Source organism: Centruroides vittatus, unplaced genomic scaffold (genome assembly GCF_030686945.1).
Source record: "Centruroides vittatus isolate TY-2023 unplaced genomic scaffold, ASM3068694v2 contig_5, whole genome shotgun sequence".
Lineage (NCBI taxonomy): Eukaryota > Metazoa > Arthropoda > Arachnida > Scorpiones > Buthidae > Centruroides > Centruroides vittatus.
Window position 1 is genome coordinate 2143298 of NW_027122286.1, and position 27125 is coordinate 2170422.

A 27125-nucleotide genomic window follows, 5' to 3' on the forward strand; every position below is an offset into this window, starting at 1 on the left:
AGAGGTATGAAAAATAATTGTAAACTCTCTCTCTCCGGCCCCTTTTGTATACGAGGGTAGAAGTGTACTTTAGTTCGTTTAGCTTTCATTAAATTTTGTTTTTGTTATAAAATGGTGTCTTTCTTGACTGTCGGCTTCGCCTTATCGTCGGCCCCATCCTTCCTCCTCCTCCACTCGCGTAACGCGTAACGCGCCGTCGACGTAACAGCCATCCTTGACAAGTGAGTCACGGGAAAAAGAGGTACGACTCCCTCTTACCTCCCCGAGATCTCACACATTGGTGACTATCGAATGGGTATGTACTTATTTTCAAAATTACATTAGAAAAAGTTTATATTAGTATGTATAAAAAAAAAAAAATATTGTTATGCTATACTGTTTATTATTTGAAAGATTTTAAACATATTACTATAAAAATCTTTTCAAGCTTTAGAAGACTTACATAAAACAATATATAATTTTTTTTTTTTTATCCTTTTCACAGTCCAACTCAGAAGTAACAGCAAATTGGCTTGAGGATATAACTAAAGTTAGACTGTGGAAAAAAAAACAGAAAGAGTACACTAGAAAAATCTATACATTTTTTAATGCAAGTCTTCTAAAGTTTCAAATGTAGATGATAATCCTGGGTTATGTCATCTTTATGCAAATAAGATTTTTATAAAAATCATACATCATCACTTAATCAGACGCAAAAGCACACCACTGATTTGGAAATGCTTTGAATCATCTTCACTGTGATAATTAGGAATATAAGCAATTGATTCCTCATTCCATTCAAATTGACCATTCACTTTTTGATGTCTAATTATATCTAAACCATTAAGTTGCTTTTCAAGGTTTACAATTTTTAATTTTACTGGATTTCTTTTCTTAACAAATAATGGATAATGAAGTCGGAATTTTGTGAGGTCATCTGTTTCACACTGTAAAAAGATTCTGGGTGTTGATGGAACCTCAAAGTTTTGTTTTGAATTTAAATCTTCAAAATTAATCTCAAACTGTACTGTGTAGAATGTCTTCACCTTTGAAATGATAGGTAGAGCTATTGCCTCAATTAAACAATCTAATTCGGTATAGAACACAATGGTAAATGTATCATCTTCCTTCAGCGGTTTCAGTTTGTTATAATTTCTTAAATGGAGATTTAGAGGAATTCGATTTTCTCCACGCTCTGATTGACTTTCTAACTGATTTATACTATTAAGTGTGCAAAGATTACTGCATTTTTCGGAGGTTAAGGAGTAACACAATAAAATGTCCATCCTTTCTTTGGCACTTAAACAAAAATGTGGAATAAGTGGCTTTAATAGATCTTCCAACTTATCATTTTTATTCATTGCCCATTCTATAATTTGTCTCAGTAATGTTTTTTCATCTACAGGAGAAGCATTTAATAATATTTTCATTACTGTATTTTGTGAAACATTACTTTTACTTAACCCATTACTTTTTAAGACCTTATCAGTTTCTTTAAATAATGTTACTGCACTTTTGCTGAGTATTGAAGGAACTCCATTTTCATAAGCAAATTCAAAAATCTCCACTGCATTACTTGGAGAGAGAATTTTGAACAAGTGATCACAACAAAGAGTTTTAAGATGAGGCAACATAAAATAGTCAGCAGTACTGTAAGTTTCAATGGCAACATCACTTGAAATATCAGGTAAACTATCAGCATAAATGTATCTGAAAAGATAAGAAGTATTAAAAATCTTTGGATGATTATATATATAAAGATAATTAATAATTATATTTAATTAAGATTATTAACAATTATAATTGCAATTTGTATATGTATGCCACAAGCTAAAATTTGCTATTTCAAAAAATGCCTAGGTGTTTCTGGAAATGCTAGTATATCTTATTAATAAGACATTTCAAGAATCTGTCTAGTTTTTCTGGTCAAGTATTGAAATGCTAATGTAGTTTCTGCAGAAATTGACATGGGTGCATATTTCAACATATGTCTAATGAAACTAGTCACTTTGTGTAATGTCTAATGACTTGTTAGCACACAGTATGAAACAAACCAGCTGAATGGTTTTCCACCTGTGTATTTAGGAATATGAAAATTCTTGGATATGTCTTTGATGGCAATTTTTAAGTTTCTCACTTTTCATTTTTGGCTCTTTCGACCTTGTAGATACTCAGGGCTTTTTTGTATATCCATCATAAGTTTGCCAGGCCTACAACACAAGCAGTCAGATGATGGAAGACAGGTCAAACATATCTGAAACAGACCACCCATGATAAATTCCTAAGGAGTTTCAGATTCAACCCAGATTCAAACCAAAGTCCTGGAACAATACACTAATGCTTTAGGCTGCGTTTATACAGGTGCGAAAAGAAGGAAAAACAGGTGAAATAGAACTTTTGGAATCAGAATTCTCACCTGCAATGCTGTTTATACAGGAGAGAGAAATGGAATTCTCGTGTATTTTTATCTAGAGTTGGCACACGTGCAGACTGTAAAGAGGGTGCATGTGACTTCACACAACATCTGCTCACATATACAGAAACTGTGCAAAAAAGTGTGCGCCATATTGGTTGCTTGTTCGTTTGGTTGTTAATCTCGATATCTCTATCTAACTCATATTTTTCAAGTTTAATTTCAATTTATTATGGTTCATTGCATAGTATTTGGTTGTGATTCCAACCGCGGAAAGCATAAAGATTGGGCGTTTTTCTGAATTCCAACAGTAATTCACCATCAAGATAAAAACTGAAGATCTTTCATGCCAAAGGCAAATGGAGTGACTTGCCAGAATTAACAGGCAAAATTTCACCAATTCTTCTGTGATGGATAATAAATGTGTTTGCAATAAACATTTCATTTCAGGTAAGTGTAGTGTACATAACTGGTCTTGTTTTTGGTGATATTTTTTATAAATTGAGGTTGAGTTACCTTGTAGTTTGTATACTAGAGAGTGAGAAACAGTGAGATACTTTTCTTAATTCACACTTTAATCCTACTAAATGGTTGTTTCACAACAATTTTTTTAATCCTGAGAAAAACAATGGATGCCCAATATAGAAAAAATTGATGGGACAGTGAAATATTACGAACCAACCAACTTTGGAAAAATTTTTTCATGGAGTCATAAAATCCTTTGTTCCCTTCAGAATGGATATGATGACACACACAATTAACTTTTAATCAAAAGGTTTACAAATAAAATGTAGGATTTTACTTAATATTTAAACAAACTGAAGTAAAAGGTGCAATGAAAAAATAAACCTTTTACCTTAATATCTCTTTCATACCTGGACTTAATGTTTCAAAGTCAAATCACAGAAGAAAAAAAATAGTTAAATAGAATAGTAATGTTTATGAAGAAAATAATATGCATTTACATTTTCTCAGACTGTTATGGCACAAAAAAATATATTAGAATGAATTACAAGGAAGTGCTGTCTTATAAAGTTGCTTTCTTATAAATTTTGCTGTCTCACTGCTCCCCATTTTTCTTTACTTGTAAACACAAAAGTGTATGCGTATGTGAGCAAAACTTATTGTGAAACTACTTTTTATTTAAAGGAAAACAAGCAAAGCTGTATGATTTAGAATCTCCAGATTGAGTCCCAATAATAAATACGTGAGAATGTAGCAGATGAAAGAAAGAAAGAGCAAGAACGATATGAATGGGCTATGAAAAGAGAAAAAGTAGACAGTGCAAAAAACTCCATCAGACTGAGGTTTGTTCTAATAAAGTTTGTGAAGTTTCTTTCATGGAAAGAACCACACAAACTTCCCCAGAAAAACTTTCAGAAAGTGTTGAAATTTAAACACAGCTTCATTAATCTCGAGAGCTCAGACTTGGTCACAATTAGGGATTGCAATTGCTGGATCCCTCATCCAGCAATCCAGCTGGATCCAGCGCTTGCGGATCCTCAAATACTCAATTAACTCTCTTAAATAATTGCGAAAAGTCTACGTCGTCGCGTTGCCGCTTTGCTAACTACTAGACTGCTACTAATTACTTACTCACTACTTTACTAACACTAATAATTAAATTACTCATAAATAAACTATACCTTAATCAATCCAACAAAATTTAAGAAAATAATAACGTATTCAATCTCTTTTAACGATCTTCCTCGTTACAAAAAAATACAACATTAACTATAGAACATAAAATGTGTTTGGAATAAATATAAAAAGAATAGTGCTTAATTACATCCCATTTTTTTAAACAAGATACATAGATGTACTGCCAGGTCTGATAATTTTCGTATTGTATACTGACGTAATCCCACTGTTTTCAAACTATTAAGAAACAATAAAAAGAAAGAGGATGGGAATTCAACAACGGGTATATATTCGGTGCCTTTACACAACCAACGTTTCAATTCCAAGCTTGTTTATGTGGGTGCAACAATGCGCAGTTTAAAACAAAGGCTCAAGAGCACAAATATACAATCAGTAAGAACCTTGACAACACTGCGCTGGCATCATACACAAGACAGAAGGATGTTAACGTCCAATGGGATCAAGCGGCAATTATAAAAACGACGATGAATAGGCAAACGGTCAAATATCTTGAGAGATTGGAAATCTGCAAGGCGCACATGACAACTGGTTGTATAAACCATAGAGATGCGGACTCATTGTCTACCATGTGGAGATCCTTTTACATTAATTAATGTTATTAACGGACAATGCTGGTTTCATTGTTATATCTTATATACAGTAATACCTCGAACTTACGCGATAGGTGGAACCGAGCGATAACCGCGTAAGTCGAATTCGCGTAAATCGGGGTATAACTTCGCATATAAATACATACAAATTATTTTTAATTGGGGCCGGAGACTAAAGAAAACAATGATTTAGAAAAAAATGTTTAGTAAAATCTTAGATAATACATATGTATAACAAATTATATTATTAAAATCGTAAATCGAAGTTATTTTGTTATAGAAGGCTTCCTAAAAATCTAACAAATTCGTCTGACGGCTCAAAGATTTTTTTCTCCCACAAAATTTCCTCGTAACATGCTAATAATTTTTTTTATTTTTCGTTTTGTAGAAGAAATGCGCTCTTCGTTGGAGTCTATATTTTCTAAAATTTGTAACCTCTTTTTAATTAAACTGAGGCCTTCTGTCAAGTTTCCAACCGTCATTCGATCATCTGATTGAACTGGGTCTAAAGGATCAAGTTTTGCCAATTTACAAATTTTCATTTTTGTATCGAAGTCTTTGGAATGTAAAGTTAATATTATTAAAGATGAGGTTTTTCTTTTCTTGTTTGATGCAGAAGAATCAGTTCTACTTCGTTTGGATGACACAGTAGAGTCTCAAGTCTCCGTAGATATAACAAACACAGAAATAAATAAGGCAAAATAAATTGTAGCTATGCGTCGATTCCGCGCGACACGTCCGAACCTGTAAGCTGAACAATAGTTTGGGGGGAGTGAGTAATCAAGGGTTGCGTGGCACTCAAACAAAAGACGAATCGTCGAGATTTGAAAATCGCGTAACTCTGGGTTCGCGTAAGTCAGGATAGCGTAAGTCGAGGTATTACTGTACAGGGTGTTTTTTTTTTAAACTGACGGTACTCAGAGACATCTGTAGAGCAATCTAACAGCCGGACTGTCGCCAAATTTGGGAGAGTGACTAAGGACGACATGGGAAAGAGATTCCGCGAAGAAAAAAGTAGTACCCAAATTTGCCGGTAGGGTGGATTTGGCGTTGTTGTAGCGAAACAGCTAAGAATCTGCATAAAATCCAGCTGCAATTAACAAACACACGAATGAATAATCAGACAGAGGTTTCAGTGTAACAACGAAAGTTTAATTAATCAGCAAATAACCTTCTCCCTTCTTCAATGTGATCACCGTCCTGCTGGACAACTCATTGCATCCTGAACACCGTGTTCTCTATGGCCGAACGTAACATGTCCGCAGGAATGTTCATCACAGTTCGAGAAATGTTGTCCTTCAAAGTCATCAAGTTTGGGACACTACCAAGATAGACCTTGGACTTTAAGTAACCCCACAGGAAAAAGTAACATGGGGTTAGATCCGGGGAGCGAGGCGGCCATGCAAGTGGAAAAAAGCAACTGATGACCCTTTCTTCAGTGAAGTGCTGGTAGCTTTTTCGCTGCAACAGCGCCAAATCCTCCTCTACCGGCGAATTTAGGTACTACTTTTTTCTTCGCGGAATCTCTTTTCCATGTCGTCCTTAGTCACTCTCCCAAATTTGGCGACAGTCCAGCTGCTAGATTGCTCTACAGATGTTTCTGAGTACCATCAGTTTTAAAAAAAACACCCTGTATATATTTTTTCCGCTATTTATTTTGTTTATTTATGTATATTTTGTCTGTTTGGGCGTTTTCCGTTAATTTTCATATTTATTCCGAACACATTTTATGTTCTATATTTAATGTTCTATTTTTTTTGTAACCAAGGAAGATCGTTAAAAACGATTGAAAACGTTATTATTTTATTAAATTTTGCTGGATTGATAAAGGTGTAGTTTATTTAACTTATTCTACTTCCAGTACATAGTTTTATATACCTATAAATAACTACAGACTAATATGTAGAGCCTATATATATGAAAACTGGTAAGACTGATAGCCACTTAGCCACTGATTATCCGTCCTTACATTATTATAATATATTAATATAAATTAATCAGTAGAATTACCTTTGCTATTATTTAACTTAAAGATTACATTATAATTATAATCTAACTAAACATTTAAAGTTAATTATCTCTATCTCAAATGTTAAACCGAACCAAAGTTAATTTTACTACCTAAATGTGTAAGAAGTTTTACTGATTTATAGTGACCAGTCTAAATAATAAAAGCTTTTAAAGTAATTTTTAAAATGTTTTATTTCAAATGTTTTGTTTAAATGTTTAAAAAAACATAAATTGCAGGATAGATAGATAGATAGATAGATAACACTTTATTGCACCAAAAATACATCCACGCTGGATCCGCGCTGGATCCAGCTGGAATAATTTCAATCCAGCAAAAATCCAGCTGGATTCAAAACACTGCTTGATTGCAATCCCTAGTCACAATATAAATGTCACAACACCATAAAATTTTTAATAGGAGTTAACACCTCAAGAACAGTATCATTTATTTCAGAACCATGGGGAGGTAGAGTTAGTAACCATTATTTAACTGAGCATTCTGGTGTTTTTAATTATCTCAATCCCAGTGATGTTGCTTTAGTTGACAGAGTATTTAACATAGCTGAAAGTGTAAATTTCTGTTGTTCAAAGCTTCTACTTCCAGCATACATGCGAGGAAAGAAACAACTTTCGGCTACAGAGTAGAAAACTTTCACATCTGAGGATACATGTAGAAAGAATAATTGGCCACATCCGAAATCAATATAGAATCTTGCAGTCTACATTATTAATTGAACTGCTTAAAGATTCTATAACAATTGAAAAAGATTGTAACAATTTGTTGTGCTCTAATAAACTTGTCAAACAGTGTAGTTCTATTTGATTAATAATTCTGATTATTAGTCAAATGGAATTACAATATTTATTCAATACTGTAATACTTTGTGGGTTTTTATTTTTGTTGCTTAAAAGTGGTAATTTTACACCAAACTAAACAATTTGTTATACAGTAAAGTATTTTATGCTATAAAATTTGTACATTTTCTGAATCTTTTCATGGAGTAGAGCTGGCTGGGCAGAAAATTTTTTGCAATTAGCTCTAGTAAAATACAGTGCACAAAAAAGGCCTTACTTTGTTGCACAATGCTTGTCCACAACAATTCATAATGTGTAATGCATTCAATGTAAATGGACTTTTTTGTCCAAACAACAAAATCACAGTAACTATCATTGCAAATAAACAGCTGAGTTTGAACTTGATAATAGTACACATGATCTTTCTTTAGTGTGAATTTACCCACATTTAGAAAGTTTGGTGGATTTTCTTCTATACTTTCATCTCTTTTACACTGTGGGCACTTTATTTCCATCAAACCTGCTCCACAGCAATTGCAATTGACAATTCCGTCCAGTGTTGCACCAATGTAAGGCCAGGACAAATTTAAGGGAAGTTCACAAGCTTTCATACTAAAATTTCATGGTTTTTACATTGTATTCTTTTATATTCAACAGAAGCATTTTATTCGTGTTCACAACCCCATGCAGTTGCAGCACTCCTAAAAGAGAATTCTTTAGGGTAACAAACTTTTTTAATTAATGAAACTGATGGAGTCTTTATATCTGCTCTACATACACTTACATAACAGAAGCAGTTATTCTTCCTAATCTATGCACAAACCACAGCTTGCTTCTACTCTGTGCTTATGTTTTCTTTAATAAAATCAACTTCTTCATCTGTCAGGTGCAAAGTTTCAAACATTGTCCTGCAGTGATTTAATAGCTGATCCCAGGGTAAAGCAGTTTTTTTGACATCAGAGTTGTAAGTGGGTTCCTACAAAAAGATGAATTGGCATGGTTTGTAAAAGAATTAGAGTAACCTGGCATCACTGACAAAATTGCAGCAGTTAGATTATGAACAGAGATTTTGTTCAAAAACTGCTCAAATTCTGTCTTACTAAGTTTGTTTATATTCCAAGCTTTATCACTTGAAGGATGTGGCTTTTGTATATTCTTTTTTTCAAGACATCGCCATTTGTCTGCAGTTGCAGCTGATGTAAAATTTATTTTTCATAGTGGTTTGTAACCACCATCTTTTACATGTGGCACAATCCAATTATTCAGTCAGTCAGTACATGTCTGGGAGCATGTTATTTTAATTCCTTCTTCAATGGCAAAAAGAATAGCACCAACATGAGAGCATGAGGAACATTGTCCAGCCATGCAATTGCAATGCTCAGTTATCACCTCTCCATTTTTCTTCGCTAAACTCCACACTACTAAAGCTGGCTGCCATAGATTTTGAGTGATTTTGCCTATGTACAAAAACAATGTATGAAACTGCTATTTACTTTTAATAATATATTTAAAACAGTAATAGGTAATGCTAAATAATGTTAATTTATGTTGCTAGTCCTACAACATTAATTAAGATTAAATTAATTAGCCTAATAAATATGGCTATAATAAATTGGAGGGCTTATCACATCAGGGACTGACTGGAGCAAAATAGACTAAATTTTTACAAAAAATAGACTTTAATTAACCACAATCAAATTTTTAGTAGAATGCAATAAATAGCAATTCCAGACTAAAACATTCTCGAATTGCTATTTATGTTATGATGGTTTTGGTAGATATTTATGTTTATGTTTATACTGTATTGATGTATGTAAGCTGAAGAGGGGTCTTTGTGTCCAAAATGCATTCTACTAAAAATTTGTTTGTGGTTAATTAAAGTATTTTTTTTGTAAAAATTTAATCTATTTTGCTCCAATCAGTCCCTGATGTGATAAGCCCTCTAATTTATTATAGCCATATTTATTAGGCTAATTAATTTAATCTTATTAATAATAGGTTGTTAGAAACTTCCACAACACAAAACCATGGTGACAAAAGAAAAAATTTGATAGTAATTATAAATACAACTTAATCAACTTAAAATGTGACTAAATATAAAATTATATTCATTTTACATAACAGTTTATGTTATGAGTAATGGAAAATCTCACATGAAGATACGTACCTTTCCTACAAGCAAAATTAAATCATTATAAACAGCTCTTGATAAAATATCACAATGAATAAATCCACTTTTCAAATAATTATGGACATCAAGTGATTTGTATGCCTTCATCTGATCCAATGTGACAGGGTTAGTTGTTAAAACCAAATAATTTACTATGTCTACATGTTCTATAGTGGGCCACATGGTTAAATCATTGAATGAAAAATCCATTGGTTTCATTTCATATGGATCCCATCCAATAAAAGAAATTTTTTCTTTATATTTTATCAAATCATTACCTTTTAAATTGGCTGCATAGCCAGGTAAAATTCCTTTCTTCCATGTTGACATAATAAAATGAATGAGCAAGATAATGTGAAATGAGCAACCAATATGGCAGACAATTGTTTTGTTGGGTGGAGCAATAACATTATATCACATGACTGCACCCCCACTATATGCAAAAATTATTAGGAAACTTACAATCTGTATAACTTTCCAGAGGGACCAATCTATTTTCACTATCCTTCATAATGGAAAGGACCATCCCAACCCTAACATATACAGTGTCCCTATCAGAGACACCAGATGAAATAGGGACCTTCTGTACATTGGGTCTGCTAAACATTCTATGAAAACAAGAAAACAAGAACATTTCAGATGTGCAACATGCAAGAACTTCCACAACCCTCTCTACCTATACAGTAGATCTGGAAATTGTGATGGACTTCACGTGCCAACTTCTCCTCACAACATTGCACACACAACACCTCTGTTGGTTGAGGCCATAAAAATTTTTAAAGCTAAATTTGCATCATCTTCTATAAATTTTAAGGAGGAAATGGTGTTGTTGATGGCTTGGTAGGCTCTGCTTGACACGATGGTATAGTCATTAGTTGATTGATAATTATGCAGAGGACAATGCACGCGCAGCTTTAAGTTTATATTTATGGTCCGAATGGTTGCTCAAATCATATTTTTTAAAAGCTTTTGTAAATTCACATTTGTTCCAAAGGATGTTCCATCAGGTAACTGTTTTTTTGCACCTGAAGAATTCGAAAAGAGTTAGAAAATGTTTGTGCAGAGATTGTTTATTTGTTTATACACACTGGAAATTGGTTCTGTGTTTGTTATTACACATATCCCGGTGTGGTTTGATGTAACAACACGTGAATTCAATTTAAACAAATTTAATTTCGCGATTAATAATATATACAAATAAGTTCTTTGTGGATTCCCTCAGTCCAACTTCTCTTGTTGTCCGATTGTAACAATAAAACCCGCGCGATTCTTAACTAACTTAAACCTAAAAGGATAGAAAAGTATAAAAGTAGGAAGTGAGAAGAATTGATAGGATAGTGGGGTACCCTTGTTCTCGCTGAACTCCGATTCCGGCTGGTGGTTTATTCTGCGTATCTCTGGGTTCGTCAACGTTGTAAAAATACCTTTTAGGATAATTTCTTGTCAGTGTCTTTGACTCTACGGTCCGGATCCTCACCTCACGGCTCTCTATTCGGCCCTCGTAGAATTCCGTCTCACGAGCTCGCCGTTCTCGTCCGTGCTTCCTCGTGTCCGGCCGGAGAAAAAGTGACTCTTCGATGACCCAGATTTTACTCGTCCTCCACTCGAACTCTTTGTTCCACACGACCCCCTGGTGGGTGGGGAGTGGGAAGCCCGCGTTCCCAGAAGCCAGAACAATGGACAAAGGAAATTAGAAAGAAGGGTTAAGAAGGAGAGAAAATTATTAAAACTAATTAAATCTAAAATTCATATGTACAAAAATATGGCGTACAGCCACATACGCCCCATCGGAAAGGCTCAAAGTCCATGATGGAGTTTGTAGTAATCTACTCTCCTTTTCCGAAGGTGGTATCGACCCTCGCTTGCGGGAACAGCTTGATGCTCGTCATCCGATTCAAGGGGATTCTCTGGTGATGCATCGTCTTCTTGCCGCCTGATAGGTATCATCGGCTGTCTCCTGTACTGTAATGCAATCTCATCACCTCCATCATCATCAGACATATCCGGGGAATCATTGTTGTTGGGTCGGTAATGGTTTCGACCTTTATATACAGCATATGAATAATATGGTTTCAAACGATCGAAATGCACAATACAATTTTTCTTTCCATCACTACCACCCAACTCTGCGGTTACTGGACCTAAAATTCTCGTAATACGGAAAGGACCCGAATACTTAGGGGAAAATTTTCCGAACTTCCTACCCTGGTGCTTGCGTAACAGCCACACTCTCTCACCAACACTAAAGCCACGCCCTTTCCTTTTTATATTGCACCGCTCCCTATTCTTTAAGTTGTTTTGCCTGCTCCGTGAATAAGCCAAGTTACGAACAGTGTTCAATTTTTCTAACAGCTCCCTCCGATAATCATGCAAATTATGGTGGGCCGGCACGCCCGTCGGAAAGACCTGAGGTAACCTGGGGTCAAAACCGAAGAGAAGGAAGGCAGGGGATTCGCCGGTGGATGCATGAGTGGCGTTATTATAAGCAAACACTGCCTGAGCAAGATGCTCATCCCACTTCCCATTACTTCCTCTGGAGATCCGAGCTATAATACTACATATAGACTTATTAAACCGCTCACAAACCGAGTTCGCACACGGACGGTAAGCAGTAGTGATTTTATGTTTGATACGGAGTATGCCACATAATTCCTGAAACGTGGAAGAAGTGAAATTAGCCCCCCGGTCTGAGATAATAATTTCGGGGCAACCGTAACGGCATATCACATGCTGGAATATGGCGTCTGCAACGTTCTTTGCAGTCTGGTCCTTAATAGGAATTGCTTCAGAATACCTGGTGAAAACGTCAATGATAGATAGAATGTACCGATTTCCGCTGGGAGTAACCATGAGTGGGCCGACTATATCTATAGCTACCTTCTGAAAAGGGAAGCCAGCTAACTCTGTTTCTTGGAACGGCTCCTTTCCCTTGTGTAAATTAAACCTCTGACATGTCCTACACACCCTCACTACCGATCGGACTACCGATTGTAGACCCCGTATGTAGTAATGCCTGTCAACGGTATTACAAGTCTTCTCTATGCCCAAGTGCCCCCCAAGGCCAGACTCATGGAACGCTCTAACAACCTCTTCACCCATTTTCTGACCTACACATATCCGCTTCCAGTTATATAGTCCATATCTTCCTGGTTTAATGTGGACTAACACACCTCCTTCCAACTGGAATTCTGGCTGGACACCCTTTCCGGCAAGACCCTGGTGCATGTTCCTTTGAGCCTTCGCAAGACCTAGTTTCATTTTTTTTAAAAAATCGTCTTTCATTTGTGATTCCACTACTCTATGGTGGAAACTGGGACTGTGCACATCTAAACACTGGTTGACCAAGTTAGGTCTCTCTCCGCAACATATCGGGCGTGACAAAAGGTCGGCCACCGGATTGTGTTTACCCCTAACATGAGCTATCGTAACATCGTAATTCGTCAATTCTAAGGCCCATCTCATTAATCTGTCGTTGTGATTATTCATACTCCTCAAGTAAGATAAGGGCTTATGATCCGAATATACCGAAACTTCGTGACCTAGAACTATCGATTTGAAGTGCCGGAGAGAGAGAATAATCGCAAGGCACTCCTTCTCGATCGTTGAATACCTCAATTCCGGTCCCCTAAACTTCCTGCTATAATATCCGAGTGGGACCACGCCTTCATCCCGTTGCTGTCCCAAAACGGCACCTAGCCAACTATCAGAGGCATCGGTATATAGCACAAACGGAGAAGAGAAATCTGGGTGTGCCAAAAGGGGGGGGTTTGATAAAACTTCCTTGAACCTCATAAACTTGGACTGACAATTACTGTCCCAAACAAAATGTTTCCCTTTTTTTGTTAGTTCAGTCATGGGCAGCGCCATCTCGGAAAAATTGGGGATGAAATTGCGGAAAAAACCGACCATTCCGAGGAAACTGCGAACCTCTTTGACATTACGCGGGGTTTTACATTCCTTAATTGCTTCGACGTTGCCTGGGTCAGGGTATATACCATCACTACTAATGATGTGACCTAAATATTTAATTTCTCTAACACAAAATTTGCTTTTGGTAGGGTGGAGCTTCAGATTTGCCTTATGTAAGATCCCTATCACTTGATCAAGAAGTTTTAAATGCTCCTCCAGAGAAGGGGAAAAAAGGATGATATCATCCTGAAATACATAACATTTGTTTCCGATGAAGGGGGCGAGGAGACGTGACATACAATATTGAAAGAACCGACCGCTGTTCTTCCCCCCTTGTGGGATACGCGTTAATTGATATTTGGACCAAGGGGTAGTGAATGCAAATATATGCCTAACCTTGGGGTCAAGCGGGATCTGGAAGTAACCGGATTTGAGGTCTATTACGGAAAAGTATTTGCTACCATGGAAGGTCGTGAGTATTTCGTCCACCCTACTTAGCGGGAACACCTGTGGTTTCGTTATGTCATTAATCCTACGTAAGTCCAAAGTCATTCTGATTTCACCCGAGGTTTTCTTCACAATATGGATGGGGGAATTCCATTCCGAATGGCTTTCCTCTATGATGCCTGCCTTAAGATATGCATCAGTCAATTTTTTTAACTCGGCAAGGTAGCAATTCGGAATACGGTATTGACGGGTATTGATTACCCGGTTAGTGTCTATTTCAGGGCTGTGCATAAAAAGATCGGTGCCTTTCAAATCTTCGACCCCCTCCGAAAACAAACCGGGATACTTATCGAGGACGCGAGTCACCTGATTTTCGTCATTCATTTTTGTAGTTCCTGGAGTTATGGCGGTGCCAACCAGAGTACTACTTAAGCAATCGAAATACATGATCGATGGGCGAGGACTATGGTTCAATACTCTAGCTTCACGACTGATGAATGTACATCCATCAATTATCAATGACGGGATTGAGTTGATGACATCCATCCCCAAGATCCCTTGGTATTCTAGCATATCCGGGAATTCCATACAACAAAGGGAAGCGGGTATTATCTCATCCTTGTAGCTTATCGATCCCTTTAGGACTTCCTTACATGTGGAGCTTGTGCCGTTGATACCTCTGATATGGGTGATCTCACCCCTTCTTGCAACCTGGAAGGACTTAGCCAATTTCGCGTTTTGAGTCAGCGCTATATCAACTAAAGACCTTTCCGCACCAGAGTCAATTAAGAATTTAATCTCTACCCCCACTACCCTGCCACATATTAATGGGAGTCCCCTCTCCGAACGTGAAAATTCGGTCAGTTTAAAGATGAGGATGGGAACACGACACTGACCCTGATCAGGTTCCCGGACTAGTTTAAATCCTGACTATTTCTTTTGGGGCATTTCCTAGCCAAGTGATTTGGGCTATTGCAAACGAAACAAAGTCTGCTGTTAATATTAGGCGACTTAGTAGTCTGGGTCGAGTTTTCGGCCATCTTGGAAACTATTTCGAACAGGGTTTTCAACCCTTTTTCTAAATTGGCTAACCGATCCTCATTTTTTGGAGTCTTGTCAGGGTTTACTTCAGGACTAGTACATTCAGCACCCACTTCGCTTTGGGAGTTATAACAGACCGTTTTGAGGTCTCTAGGATTACTACATTCCTTTTCTAGCTCTTCCTCCCTTTCAGCGCATTCGAAAGCTTTCTCTAAGGTAGCAGGTTCCCTGCGACATACGTGACTTCGGATACTTATGTCTAATCCCCTGATGAACCTCTCCTTGATAATCTCATCTTTGAATGTCACGATATTTGGGTTACTCCGGATAGCCCTAGACATTATGGTTTTAGTCCTAATGATATACTCACTGACTAATTCCTTTCCTCCTTGCCTCAAATTTAGTAATTGATCGAGTAAGCCCCTTCCTTTCCCTTCGTGCTTCTGGAAACATTTAATTAGATCTTGCTCAATTTCCTTAAACGTTGGTGCAGGCGATTGCTCCAATAAACAAAAGAAAGTGTTTAATGGTTCACCTTTTAGTTTAGCTTGCAACGCAGCCACCTTAACCTCGTCCCCCCATTGGGCTAACTTAGCCACATTATCAATGGTTCTAAATAGTTGATTTATATTTACCGTGTCGTTAGGCGAATTTGAGAAAGTGGGGATCATCCCTAAGAATCCAGTAACCACGAGTGGGGGGTTCTCACTGTGGCTTTCTGCCACCAAACTCATACTGGGAGTACCTTTGTCCTCCATATAACTTACAACGATGGCTGATAATCAGTACAGCTATACAGAGAATTGGATCAACGAGGAGGGAATCCTGTCGCGGACGCCAATGTAAAGTGTGAAGCGCGATAGGAATACACAGACACGTGAATTCAATTAAAACAAATTTAATTTCGCGATTAATAATATATACAAATAAGTTCTTTGTGGATTCCCTCAGTCCAACTTCTCTTGTTGTCCGATTGTAACAATAAAACCCGCGCGATTCTTAACTAACTTAAACCTAAAAGGATAGAAAAGTATAAAAGTAGGAAGTGAGAAGAATTGATAGGATAGTGGGGTACCCTTGTTCTCGCTGAACTCCGATTCCGGCTGGTGGTTTATTCTGCGTATCTCTGGGTTCGTCAACGTTGTAAAAATACCTTTTAGGATAATTTCTTGTCAGTGTCTTTGACTCTACGGTCCGGATCCTCACCTCACGGCTCTCTATTCGGCCCTCGTAGAATTCCGTCTCACGAGCTCGCCGTTCTCGTCCGTGCTTCCTCGTGTCCGGCCGGAGAAAAAGTGACTCTTCGATGACCCAGATTTTACTCGTCCTCCACTCGAACTCTTTGTTCCACACGACCCCCTGGTGGGTGGGGAGTGGGAAGCCCGCGTTCCCAGAAGCCAGAACAATGGACAAAGGAAATTAGAAAGAAGGGTTAAGAAGGAGAGAAAATTATTAAAACTAATTAAATCTAAAATTCATATGTATACACACTGAAATTGGTTCTGTGTTTATTATTACACATATCCCGGTGTGGTTTGATGTAAAACTGTTATTGTTTAAACATTATTAAACATATTATTAGTATAATTGTTATATACTATAGTTAAGCAGCTTTTTCATGTATTTATGTTAAATATTTTAATAGTAAATTTTAATAATAAATGACTTTTAAACTCCTTTTTTCCCTGTAATAAAAATATGGCATTTTAATTTTACTTTTTTAAACCAGAATGCAGTAAAAAAAATTTGGGACCAAGTGCTAAAGACACACAATGGCTTAATTAAATACACTAAGTACTTTTCCTAATTATTCTCGGCTGAAATGGAGATGTGTCTTATATACCATAGAATACAGTAAGTCATGACAAAAATAAAATTTCGGTTAACAAAATTTTGAGTTAAGGAAGTTCAACTTACCAAGAATCTTTAATATTCTGTATTTATAAGTTGCATTTAGTATATTATAATTTAAAATTGAACAAATTGAAAAGAATCAAAATAAAGGACTTTAACCCACCAAAGCTTTTGACAGCTTATATTCATACAAAGGAAGTATTGTTGATACAGGTGTAAATACAAGTTTAAACATTTTAACAGCATAAATTTCCTTAATCTATGTATGAAAACTTGGAAATTCTTTTTAAAAATTGCAATTCATTTATAACAATGAAGTGCAGTTTATACAGAATAATAATTTCTTACTTTAAAACAGCTTCCATTACTGAAGGATTGACAAATGGGAATTTCAGTTCTTTCTCATCTTGAAGTTTTTCTTCAAACATTGGACTAGAAATTTTCAAAATAAGACTATGGGCAGGAAAAGATTTTTGATTTGCCCCTTCTCCAGTTATAACTGTTACATCACTAAGATAATTGTTGTTAAAAAGTCTAGCTGCTCGATCAACAATAACAAAATCCTCCAATGCTTCTTCCATTTCTTTCTTCTTCAGGTTAATTCAGTATCTGAATAAGAAAATATTACTTCAATCAGATTTTTCTGTAAAAAAGTAGGTTAATTTTACAAGATTCATTTAAAAAAGAATTTTTCTCAAGTTTATTAATAAACTGGAATTTTTCAATTAACACTGATATGCATACAATAATATCTCTTACTTATTCCAGCAATGTTTGTAATTCAGAATAAACATTTTCAGCTGCAATTAGAGGCCTTCTTTAAATAAAAAGCCATTTCATTATCAAACATTTAAAAAAACCCTTTTTCAAATGTTTGATAAATGGAACAGCTTTTTAATGTTTGTAATTCAGGTTAAACTTTGCAGGAATAAGTAAGAAAAGTGTTATTTTGTGCATATCAGTGTTAAATTTTCTAAAAATAAACTTAATCTTTTTTTTTCAAAAATTATACTTATTTGTCAACCATAGTTTGAAAAAGTAAGCAATATGTGTCTGACAATAATTTTCATAATGATATGCATGTTAATTAATGTGTAGCAATACTAATTAAAAAGCACTTAGACTGATGATGAACAACAATATGTAATTTTGTTGTTCTTGTAATAATCCTCACAAGAGCAGAGAATGGAAACACATTCTGCTCTTATGAGAATTATTACAAAAAATATATTTGATAGATTTATTCTTTGTTTCTCCTACAAACAATTTAAAGAGACTATTCTGAGCTCTTCCAATAACTTAATGAAAGCAACATGTAAGACATTCAATAAGTCTTCTTAGCAAATAGCAGTTAACAAACCTTAGAGTAGTAATTCCCAAACTTTTTCAAGCCACTGCCCCATGATTCCATAAATTTATACCCAATGCTCCTAACTAGTGTTGCCACCTTTTCAAACTCGCTGACCCGGAGGGCAAGTTAGGCTTGTTCGAACAAAAGTTCCTGACGCATGCACAATGTCATTTTACAATGCAAAGAATAACGTGCATGCTGCTTCTAAATCAGTTACAGTTAGGGACTAGGGACTTACATAGGAGTATCGTAAGTAACCTAAATTAGGAAAGAAAGAACAGACAACTCAGTTCTATATGAGATGTGTACAGGCATACAAGCAAATAAAAAAAAAAGGTCAACAGGAGGTATGTTGCACGCTACATGTCGGCGTAAACAGAGTAACATGGCAGAATGGCAGATGAGTTTCAGTCAGTGTGAGGTCTTTCGCTGTTAAAATAGTGTAAATTTACAAGAACTTTGTTTCATTGTAATTTCACAATTTCTACGAAATTCCCAGACAGTGAGTCAATTCCCGGACTGTCTGGATGAAAACCGGACGGGTGGTAACACTACTCCTAACCCATTTTCTCTTGTGTAAGAAAGACTTGGAAATATTGGTTGAAAAACTTTTCTATGAACTTCACACTTCTTGTCCTTACCATACATTGTTCTCCACATTTGGAAACCATTAAATGCAATGTTTCTTCTTATCAGTTTAACAGAGGAAAGGGAAAGGCTGTCAGTGACCCCAACCTTTGCCTATGGTCACCGTTCAGTACCCAGCCTACAGTGCTCCCTGCCACCCATTTGCTTCTTTTCACCCTGTAGATTTACTCATTGTTCTCAGGGGAGAGTTAGTGTTGCCACCTTTTCAAAATTGCTGATCCAGACGGCAGGTCAGGTTTGTTCAAACAGAAGTCTCTGATGCATGCGCAATGTTATTTTACCATGCAAAGAAAAACGTGCTTGCCAGTTCTAAACAACTTAGGCACTTGTCTAGGAGCAACATAAATTAAGAAATTAAATAACTTATCTTTTAAAGAGCAGAGAAGCAAAAATAGAAAAAAGTCAACAGGTTGTGTCATACATCAGCATAAGATGGTGAATTGTTTTGGTGAGAGTGTGAAGTCTTTCGCTGCTAAAATAAAGTAAATTTATAAAAACATTTGCTAGTACTTTGTTTCATCACAATTTTACAATTTCTATGAAATCCCGGACAAAATTAACAGTTAACCCAGACAATGAATTAAAAACCAGACTGTTTGGGTGAAAACCAAACGGGTGGTAACACTAGGGGCAGTAGCACCCATTTTGGAAACCACTGCCTTTAGACAAATCATTATTCTCTGCTCCATGTTAAATAGATTTGTTCCAGGTAATTGGTTGAAATGTGTCTGTGTTCCATACTATCAATGGCTATTATGCTTTAACCCAGTGGTTTCCAACCGGTGTTCCGCGGAACACTGGTGTTCCGTAAGCATCTCCCAAGTGTTCCGCAGATTTAGTCGCAAATCAGAAAGTGTACAATTGTATTCGAGCTGCCGAATATCAAAAAATTAAAATCATAAAATTTTCATAAACTTAAATATATATGTACGACTCGTACTTATGGAGTGTACTACTGTTTCGAATAAGATAAAGGCAATGATAAAAACTGAATGAAATATGTAAAAATCATCAGGCACAAGTTTCCCATTAAAGTTATTTAGGTATATTTTTTCCTGTTTTAGAATTGGCGTTAATAATATGAGTAGAGATTTTGAATTATAACTGCTCAATTCTAATAAAATAACTGATGACAAGCTTATGTATTTCATATTAACTTAAGTAAGTGTTCCGCTAAAGAAAATTGCTCACAAAAGTGTTCCGTATCCTAAAAAAGATTGGGAACCACTGCTTTAACCAATCATAATTTAGTTAACTGTTTTTGTCACACGACTAAAATGTTATTCAGCTAGTCTGTTTTTGTCACATGACTAATCCCACTGTTTTCAGAGCAAAGCATATATTTTTAGTATTGCTGTGTACTAATATTAGCTGAATTTTCTTGTGTGAAAATGTTATCAAAGAATAAATGTAAAACTTTTATACATGATATATTCAAAGCTATCATTTTAATTTATACATACGTGAACAAAATATAATACAGAACCTGAAAATGGCTTTTGAATAAAATTGAAAACATTAGTTTGACATTAAAATTTTTGTTCTCTAATGGATTAAGGTGTGGTTTGATGTTTTATTAATAATACATTTTAAAAATGGTGTTCATAATGCTTATTTTTCATTTAAATTTAAATAAATAAATCAGTTATTTGTGAAAGGTTGGTAAGGGGATTTACAGAGTTCAGCTTAGGGCTTCGAAATGCTTAAATCCAACCCTGTGTCCCACACAAAAAAACTGCCATTTTAAACTTTAAGAAAATATCTTTTTAAAATTGACAGCATAACTTGTTCGTGTAAAGTTGGACAATCGGGAAACCACCAATTCTTAAGTCTAATCCACTCTTTCACAATTCGGAGAAGCTCATAAATATAACTGACTGATTTCCGAATAATCATCTGTTTTTCATGTGGGAATAGACAAAAACTTATATTAGGCTCCCATAAATCTTTGAAATTGCAATTTGGAACGCAACAGAAAGCTTTGCTTTTTCTATTGTTATTCATCTTTACTGCTGATAATACACAAGAATTAATCAAACGACCCAGATAGAATAGTTTTGTTTTTAAACACCAGAGGGCGAGCATCCGGTGAAAAATGCGAATAACTTAACAGAAGTTTGCTTATCACACATGGCTATCAGAACCAAAAACAAAATTTAATCATAGTATAGCATTTTCATAATGACTAAACACTGATCCCATGATTCTGATAGAAAATGGCTTTTGTTGCATTCATTAGCTTAATGATACAATTCAGAATAGATCCCCAGCAGCAGTTAGCAAAGATTCCTCAAAATCTGTCATTCATTCTTTTTATGCAAAATTCTCATTGTTTAAAACCTGTTTTGGTTAAAGAAATTCTCCCTTCACTTTCAACTTCATTTTTCAAATATAATAACATTTCCAATCTTTCAAACTAAGCAATATTCAATTGGTTATCAGTTTTTGTCATATGACATCTTAACCACACCTTTAGATAGGTGGTTGGCTCTTTAATTCCGAAAACATTCGGTAGACTAACTTACAGCCTGAACAGGCTTGAAAACTATTTTTATTGGTTCTTCATCAAATGCATTACGGACCAGTTTTATGAGTCCTGGTCCCTCATCAGTGCTACAGGAAATCAAAGGTTTTTTATTAACATGGGTGACGCGAGTACGTACATAATAAGATTTTACAAAAATTCTTTAAAAACATTTTAACTAAATACATTTTTTATACCTTTTTCGTATCCTCTTTATTAACAATACATTGTTTACTGGTAATCTGTTGTTCATGCTTCGTTTTTTAAATTCCTCAATATCCCTTGTCATTCATTCTTTTTATGCAAAATTCTCATTGTTTAAAACCTGTTTTGGTTAAAGAAATTCTCCCTTCACTTTCAACTTCATTTTTCAAATATAATAACATTTCCAATCTTTCAAACTAAGCAATATTCAATTGGTTATCAGTTTTTGTCATATGACATCTTAACCACACCTTTAAGATCTCTATTGGAAAACAGGACTCTACAAGTTACCGATACATAGTTCAATTGATTAAATATCTCTATGCCTACTTTTGCAAGATCCATTTTCTCTTGATATTCTTCAATAGCAGCATATTCTAATTTGTCAGGACTAGATTCCTGTGATAGAATATTATATGTTTCTGTATCCAAATTAGCTAAATCAAACTCAAGTTTTTCTAAAATAGTAAAATTAATCTTTGTTTCTTCATCTTTAAGTTCATTTAGCAGAGTGATCAAGACATTACACATTCTAGTAAACCTTGTCCTAATTGATTTCCATTTTTGAAAAATGATTCCATCGTTGCTTCAATTCAAAATCTAAATGTCAAAAAATAATGTACCAAATCACATTCAGGTCATCAAAAAATGTCAAGGCTCCCAGAGCTGTCTCTGTCATTATCTTCTTTAAATTAAACTTAGTTACAGCGAGTAAACACTGTAAAAGCCTTTTATTTTCTTCCAAAACAGAACACCTAACTTTTACAGATACTAAAGAATCTTTTCTTAACTCTGATGTGAATGTAAGATTTGAAAAATACTGTTATTTCAAATAAATACAAATTAATAAATAATTAAAAAAAATAATTTTAGCATTTATTATATTTATAAAAATGTTATTGTTCCTTATAACAATGTACAATCAATACAGTTATCAGATATTGAAGACTATGACATTATATTAAATTAATATTGCCAGTTTTATTTTTATTGTAGAAGACAATTTTATCAAACTGTAATCTGACAAAAGTAATGCAATCTTCAGATACAAAATTGATGTGTTAGATTAACTTTTAGTCTGTTCAATGTGATGTTTCTTTCACAGGAACCATCAATTAATTACATTTAGGCTATAGTTTAACAAGGAAACAGGGAATTGTGAAAAGTATATTGTTCACAATAGGGGAGGCATTATCTACATGTGCATTTTTACTAGTATCAGTGGCAAACAAATTTGTTTTTATAAACCTACTTACTAGTCATGTGAATAAATTGTTGGTCAGAAAATATCTGTAGAACTTTTTAAGTCATTTCTTCAATGTCGGGGGGGGTCTGTGAACTAATTGTACATATATAATTAAGGCAGAGAGTGTTTGTCAAAAGTACATCATGTACAGTACAGTACATAAAGAAAAGGGAGGGGTTCAATACTTGAATCAAACAGAAAATTGTCAAGTAAATAATTTTACAAATAATTTATTAATACTTATCTTATGATTGGTGGAATTTTGATATAAATTAAATTTTAAGATATGGTAGAATTTATTTTAATGCTAGGATCTTAATACACTTATTTACCTAAAAATTACTTATAATACAGGTCTGTGAACTTATTGTACATATATAATTAAGGCAGAGAGTGTTTGTCAAAAGTACATCATGTACAGTACAGTACATAAAGAAAAGGGAGGGGTTCAAACTTGGCTCAAAAACAGTTTTTGGAAAACTGTACATGTGATTAATAGATTGCTACACAGCTGAAATCTGGAAAAAAATTAATTCAATATATTTTACATTTTCAATCCTTAATTTTCTCTTTTATTCAATCCTTCAGGTATCCAATTCTTCTTTATATTCACTTACTTATTGATTCACATGGAAGTTTAATCAGTCTTTCATTTTTCTGCTATTGTGTTTTCAGACATCTCTCTCACATGAATTTATTAACAAAGAACAATGCATGCATAATATATTTTTTAAAACAGCTGATTGATTGATTTATCGACAGCAGGCAAGATTAAGACTTATATGGTTAAATCTCACCTTAAACAACTGTCACTTAGTATAGACTTAATCAATAGTTTAGACTTGCTTCTATCTAAATCTAGATCTTGTTATTTTTTACATAGAATATCGGTTAAACTCAAAAGCAAGAATTATTTAGAAGAAGAAAATCTAAACTTGTGGTCTGCACCCTGAAAGGATTGCTCATCACAAGTGAATTTTATAAGCTTTGGCAGACCGCATGCATTGTTTTCTTATGGAGTTGCAGGCTATATACCTGTTGAGTACCAACATACTCCATAAAGCCAGTACACTAGGTTACTAAAATAATACACTGATGATATACAAGCTAGTAATATATAGTGTATTCTCATCTTTCTACTGATCTAGTTTCAAATAAAATTAAGTGGCAAATCCTCAGGGTCATATATTAGGACCTCGCGGGCCGCGAATTGCTCATGACTAGCGTGACCATTTATTTTTTGACTCAAAACGGGACATTGGTTTATTTAGGTTAATTAACAGGTAGTCAATAAAAAAAACACTTTTTTAAAGTTATTTATTCAGAAAAAGTCAGTTAGCTTAAAAGTTACGAATTAAAAAATATATATACCCGAAACGTTTAGTTATATTTATATTTATCAGAGGAACAAATTTGCTTTAATATAGCTGGTGATGATTTTAAGTAAGAATGAAACTCTTGGCACGTTTTTTTTATATTCACCTTAATTATCAACATCGCCTTTAGAACTGAAATTTGTAACTGGGTCTTCTCAGATGGCCACAATTTGTTCATCATAGAAAATACTCTTTCTACTGGAGCATTTGTAGCAGGCAAACATAAAATATATTCAATTAAAATAGAAAAGTTTTCATGCTGAAGATTGTTGGCTCGAAAGTGTTTGAATACTTCCACCCAACGAGTTTCCGTGGAAACATTTAGATTATTCCATTCGGTTACTTTATCCGATGTAATGTAGTTACAAATTAACGAAAATTCGTCAAAAACTTCTGCATCTTTATTACAGTCAATATATTCCTTTTCAATTAATACATCCAGAGATTTTTGAACGTCTTCCCATGCGGGGACCTTTTTTAAATCTGCCCAATAAAATATCTCCATTTCTTTGGTAAGAAAGCAAGTCCACTGCTCCAGATATTCACGGCTTGTTTGATAAAATTCTGTAGCCGCCCTTTTCACAAACTCTTCATCTATGTCAGTAACATTATCTTTCGATTTCACTATTAATTGACGGACCATAAATGGAAGAAACTGATTGGTCTGTTTCTGAGTCAAATTGTCTTTTAGTTGATTGATTTCTTTTGCAGCTTCAATTGCCGATACAGTCTGACCTTCCAGTTTCAATACAGCTTGATGAAAACTTGCTGACAGAGCGTGTAAAAAATAAAGCCACAATTCGGATGTGGGATCTTCAAAAAAGTTTTTTAGTAACAGGGGACATTTTTCAATACTCAAAAAGTAGTTTTTTAATGGCTGATACATTTTTAAAACCCTTTCCAAGGCAGGCATAAGAGCAAGCCATCTAGTTTTGCTATAGCCGAGCATTTGTTGATATTCCGTTTCAGTTTCGGCGCAAAACTCCTTTAGAGCTTCAACTCGAATCGTGTAAATATAAAAAAATGAATATATCTTCACAATAATGCTTTCGTAATCTAAGGGTAGCCTGTCTGCAGCAGATTTTATTGCATTGTGAATTACATGGGCTCCACATCCAATACCTATCAATGGCTTTTTCAGTGATGATTGCAATTTCGTTAACACATTGTTAGTTCCTCGCCTAGCCGCACCTCCGAAATTGACGTTGGCATTGTCTCCGCAAAATGCCACGACTTTTGCTGTCAAATTATTATCTGTCAACACTTGGTTTAAATAATCGACAATGATGTCAGAAGTCTCACCTGGTTGGTCTTGGAGATCTAAAATTTTTACTTGCACACCTACGTAAGGTTGAAAAAAGCGCACTAGAATAGGGTATATTTTCTTGTTACCGTGGTTTGAAGCGTCGTTTAGTATTGTAATACAATTGGACTTATCAAGATCATCTTTTAATTCTTTCATTGCTGTAGGCGTCAAAACATTTACTACAATAGCTTCTGATTTCGTACGCGCGCATGTAAATTTGGGATCAAAACATGATTGAATTAATTTCGACGCACAATCATTAGAGCGAAAACTGTGGTTTTCTTGTATCGTGTGATAAGCCCAGACGCCTTCTGCCGCGGCGATATCCAAATCCTTTAAAGTTGGTGCGTCCGATTTCTTGAAAAAGGTTAACATCGAAGAACTCGAAGCGGCGGTACGATCGGCATTTTTATGTTTTTCAGACTTTAAATGCTGTTCAATATCACTGGCACCACCATGGGAAACGCTAAATTCTGTACGACACTTTTCACATCTGACATCTGAGGGAGTATTTATTTGCTTGATAAACGGATATTTTGCTTGTAAGTTAACATTGAACGTACACTTGCGTTTCGGCATTTTAACTTATGATTCCAAAACAAAAGAAGTTTAAGTTATTTACTAGGTACACAAGCATCAAACAACAACAAAACAAATATCGAGAAGTGGGCGAACGAAAAATCTGCCAAACAATTAGTCAACAAAGCGCGAGCGATGACGTCTTCGCCACTCTCGGCTATCGTCGCGTCAACCGACGACGCGGTTTGCTCTCGCACACCGATCGCGTTCGGCCGCCGGCGCGACGGCCGTCGGCGGCTCGACTACTCAAATTTTCGCGCGGTTTCAGAAAACGGGACAATTTTGCGTCCCAGAGTTCATTTCGGGGACACCGGGACTCGTAACTCTAAAAAGGGACAGTCCCATTCAAAACAGGACGTCTGGTCACGTTACTCATGACTGATCTAAATCATAATTTAATTTAAACCATTAAAACTGTGGGTTAATGTTACCTATGGTTGCGAACATGGAGGCTTGTCTCTGAAACAGTGGGGATGCACGTTCTAACCTAACCTATTCTAATAAATTACCCCTATTCTAATAATTTGGTTGGCAATAATTATGGTAATTTATTAGAATAGGTTAGGTTAGAACGTGCGTCCCCACTGTTTCAGAGACGAGCCGCCATGTTCGCTACCATAGGTAACATTAACCAAACTGTGTAATTAACTACAGTTTTACCCATTATAAGCAAGACCTATAATGCTCAGTATAATCATTTGTATAATGTGTTCTGTTCCATAACGTTAGTCATACATTATCTGTGTACTGTACATTATGAAATAATTAATGCATATTTTGCACAAAATACACGACACGCACGAATATGATTACATTTATAAACTTACGGGCTTACTTGTCGATATATCCAATTAAAAATTCTGTTCGTTACAAAAAATTTAAAACTCCACCTTTAATTTCAGTTTCTCCATAACCGAAACCGAAACAAAAACTTCTGTATTATGATTACAACACTTACCACTGAAAGAAAACATTACACGTTTTACCCACGTGATTTTTCGCTTTAAAAGTCACGTGATGT

At 35.2% G+C, this 27125-nt stretch overlaps 1 protein-coding gene and 1 pseudogene across 2 annotated transcripts; both read right to left on the reverse strand.

The window, feature by feature from the left end:
* Positions 1-640: 640 nt before the first annotated feature.
* LOC136978198 (kelch-like protein 41a) lies at positions 641-27125 on the reverse strand. 2 transcript variants are annotated; one of them, XM_067273850.1, is made up of 3 exons: positions 26932-27125; positions 17219-17479; positions 641-1689 (listed from the first exon to the last, which is right to left on the reverse strand). In XM_067273850.1, the coding sequence occupies exons 2-3, from the start codon at positions 17449-17451 to the stop codon at positions 678-680; spliced, it is 1245 nt and encodes a 414-aa protein (XP_067129951.1). In that variant the 5' UTR covers positions 17452-17479; positions 26932-27125; the 3' UTR covers positions 641-677. The 2 variants fall into 2 exon arrangements, with proteins under 2 accessions (XP_067129951.1, XP_067129950.1); XM_067273849.1 differs by having other exon boundaries at positions 26940-27112.
* On the reverse strand, positions 7565-9949 carry LOC136978147 (uncharacterized; annotated as a pseudogene).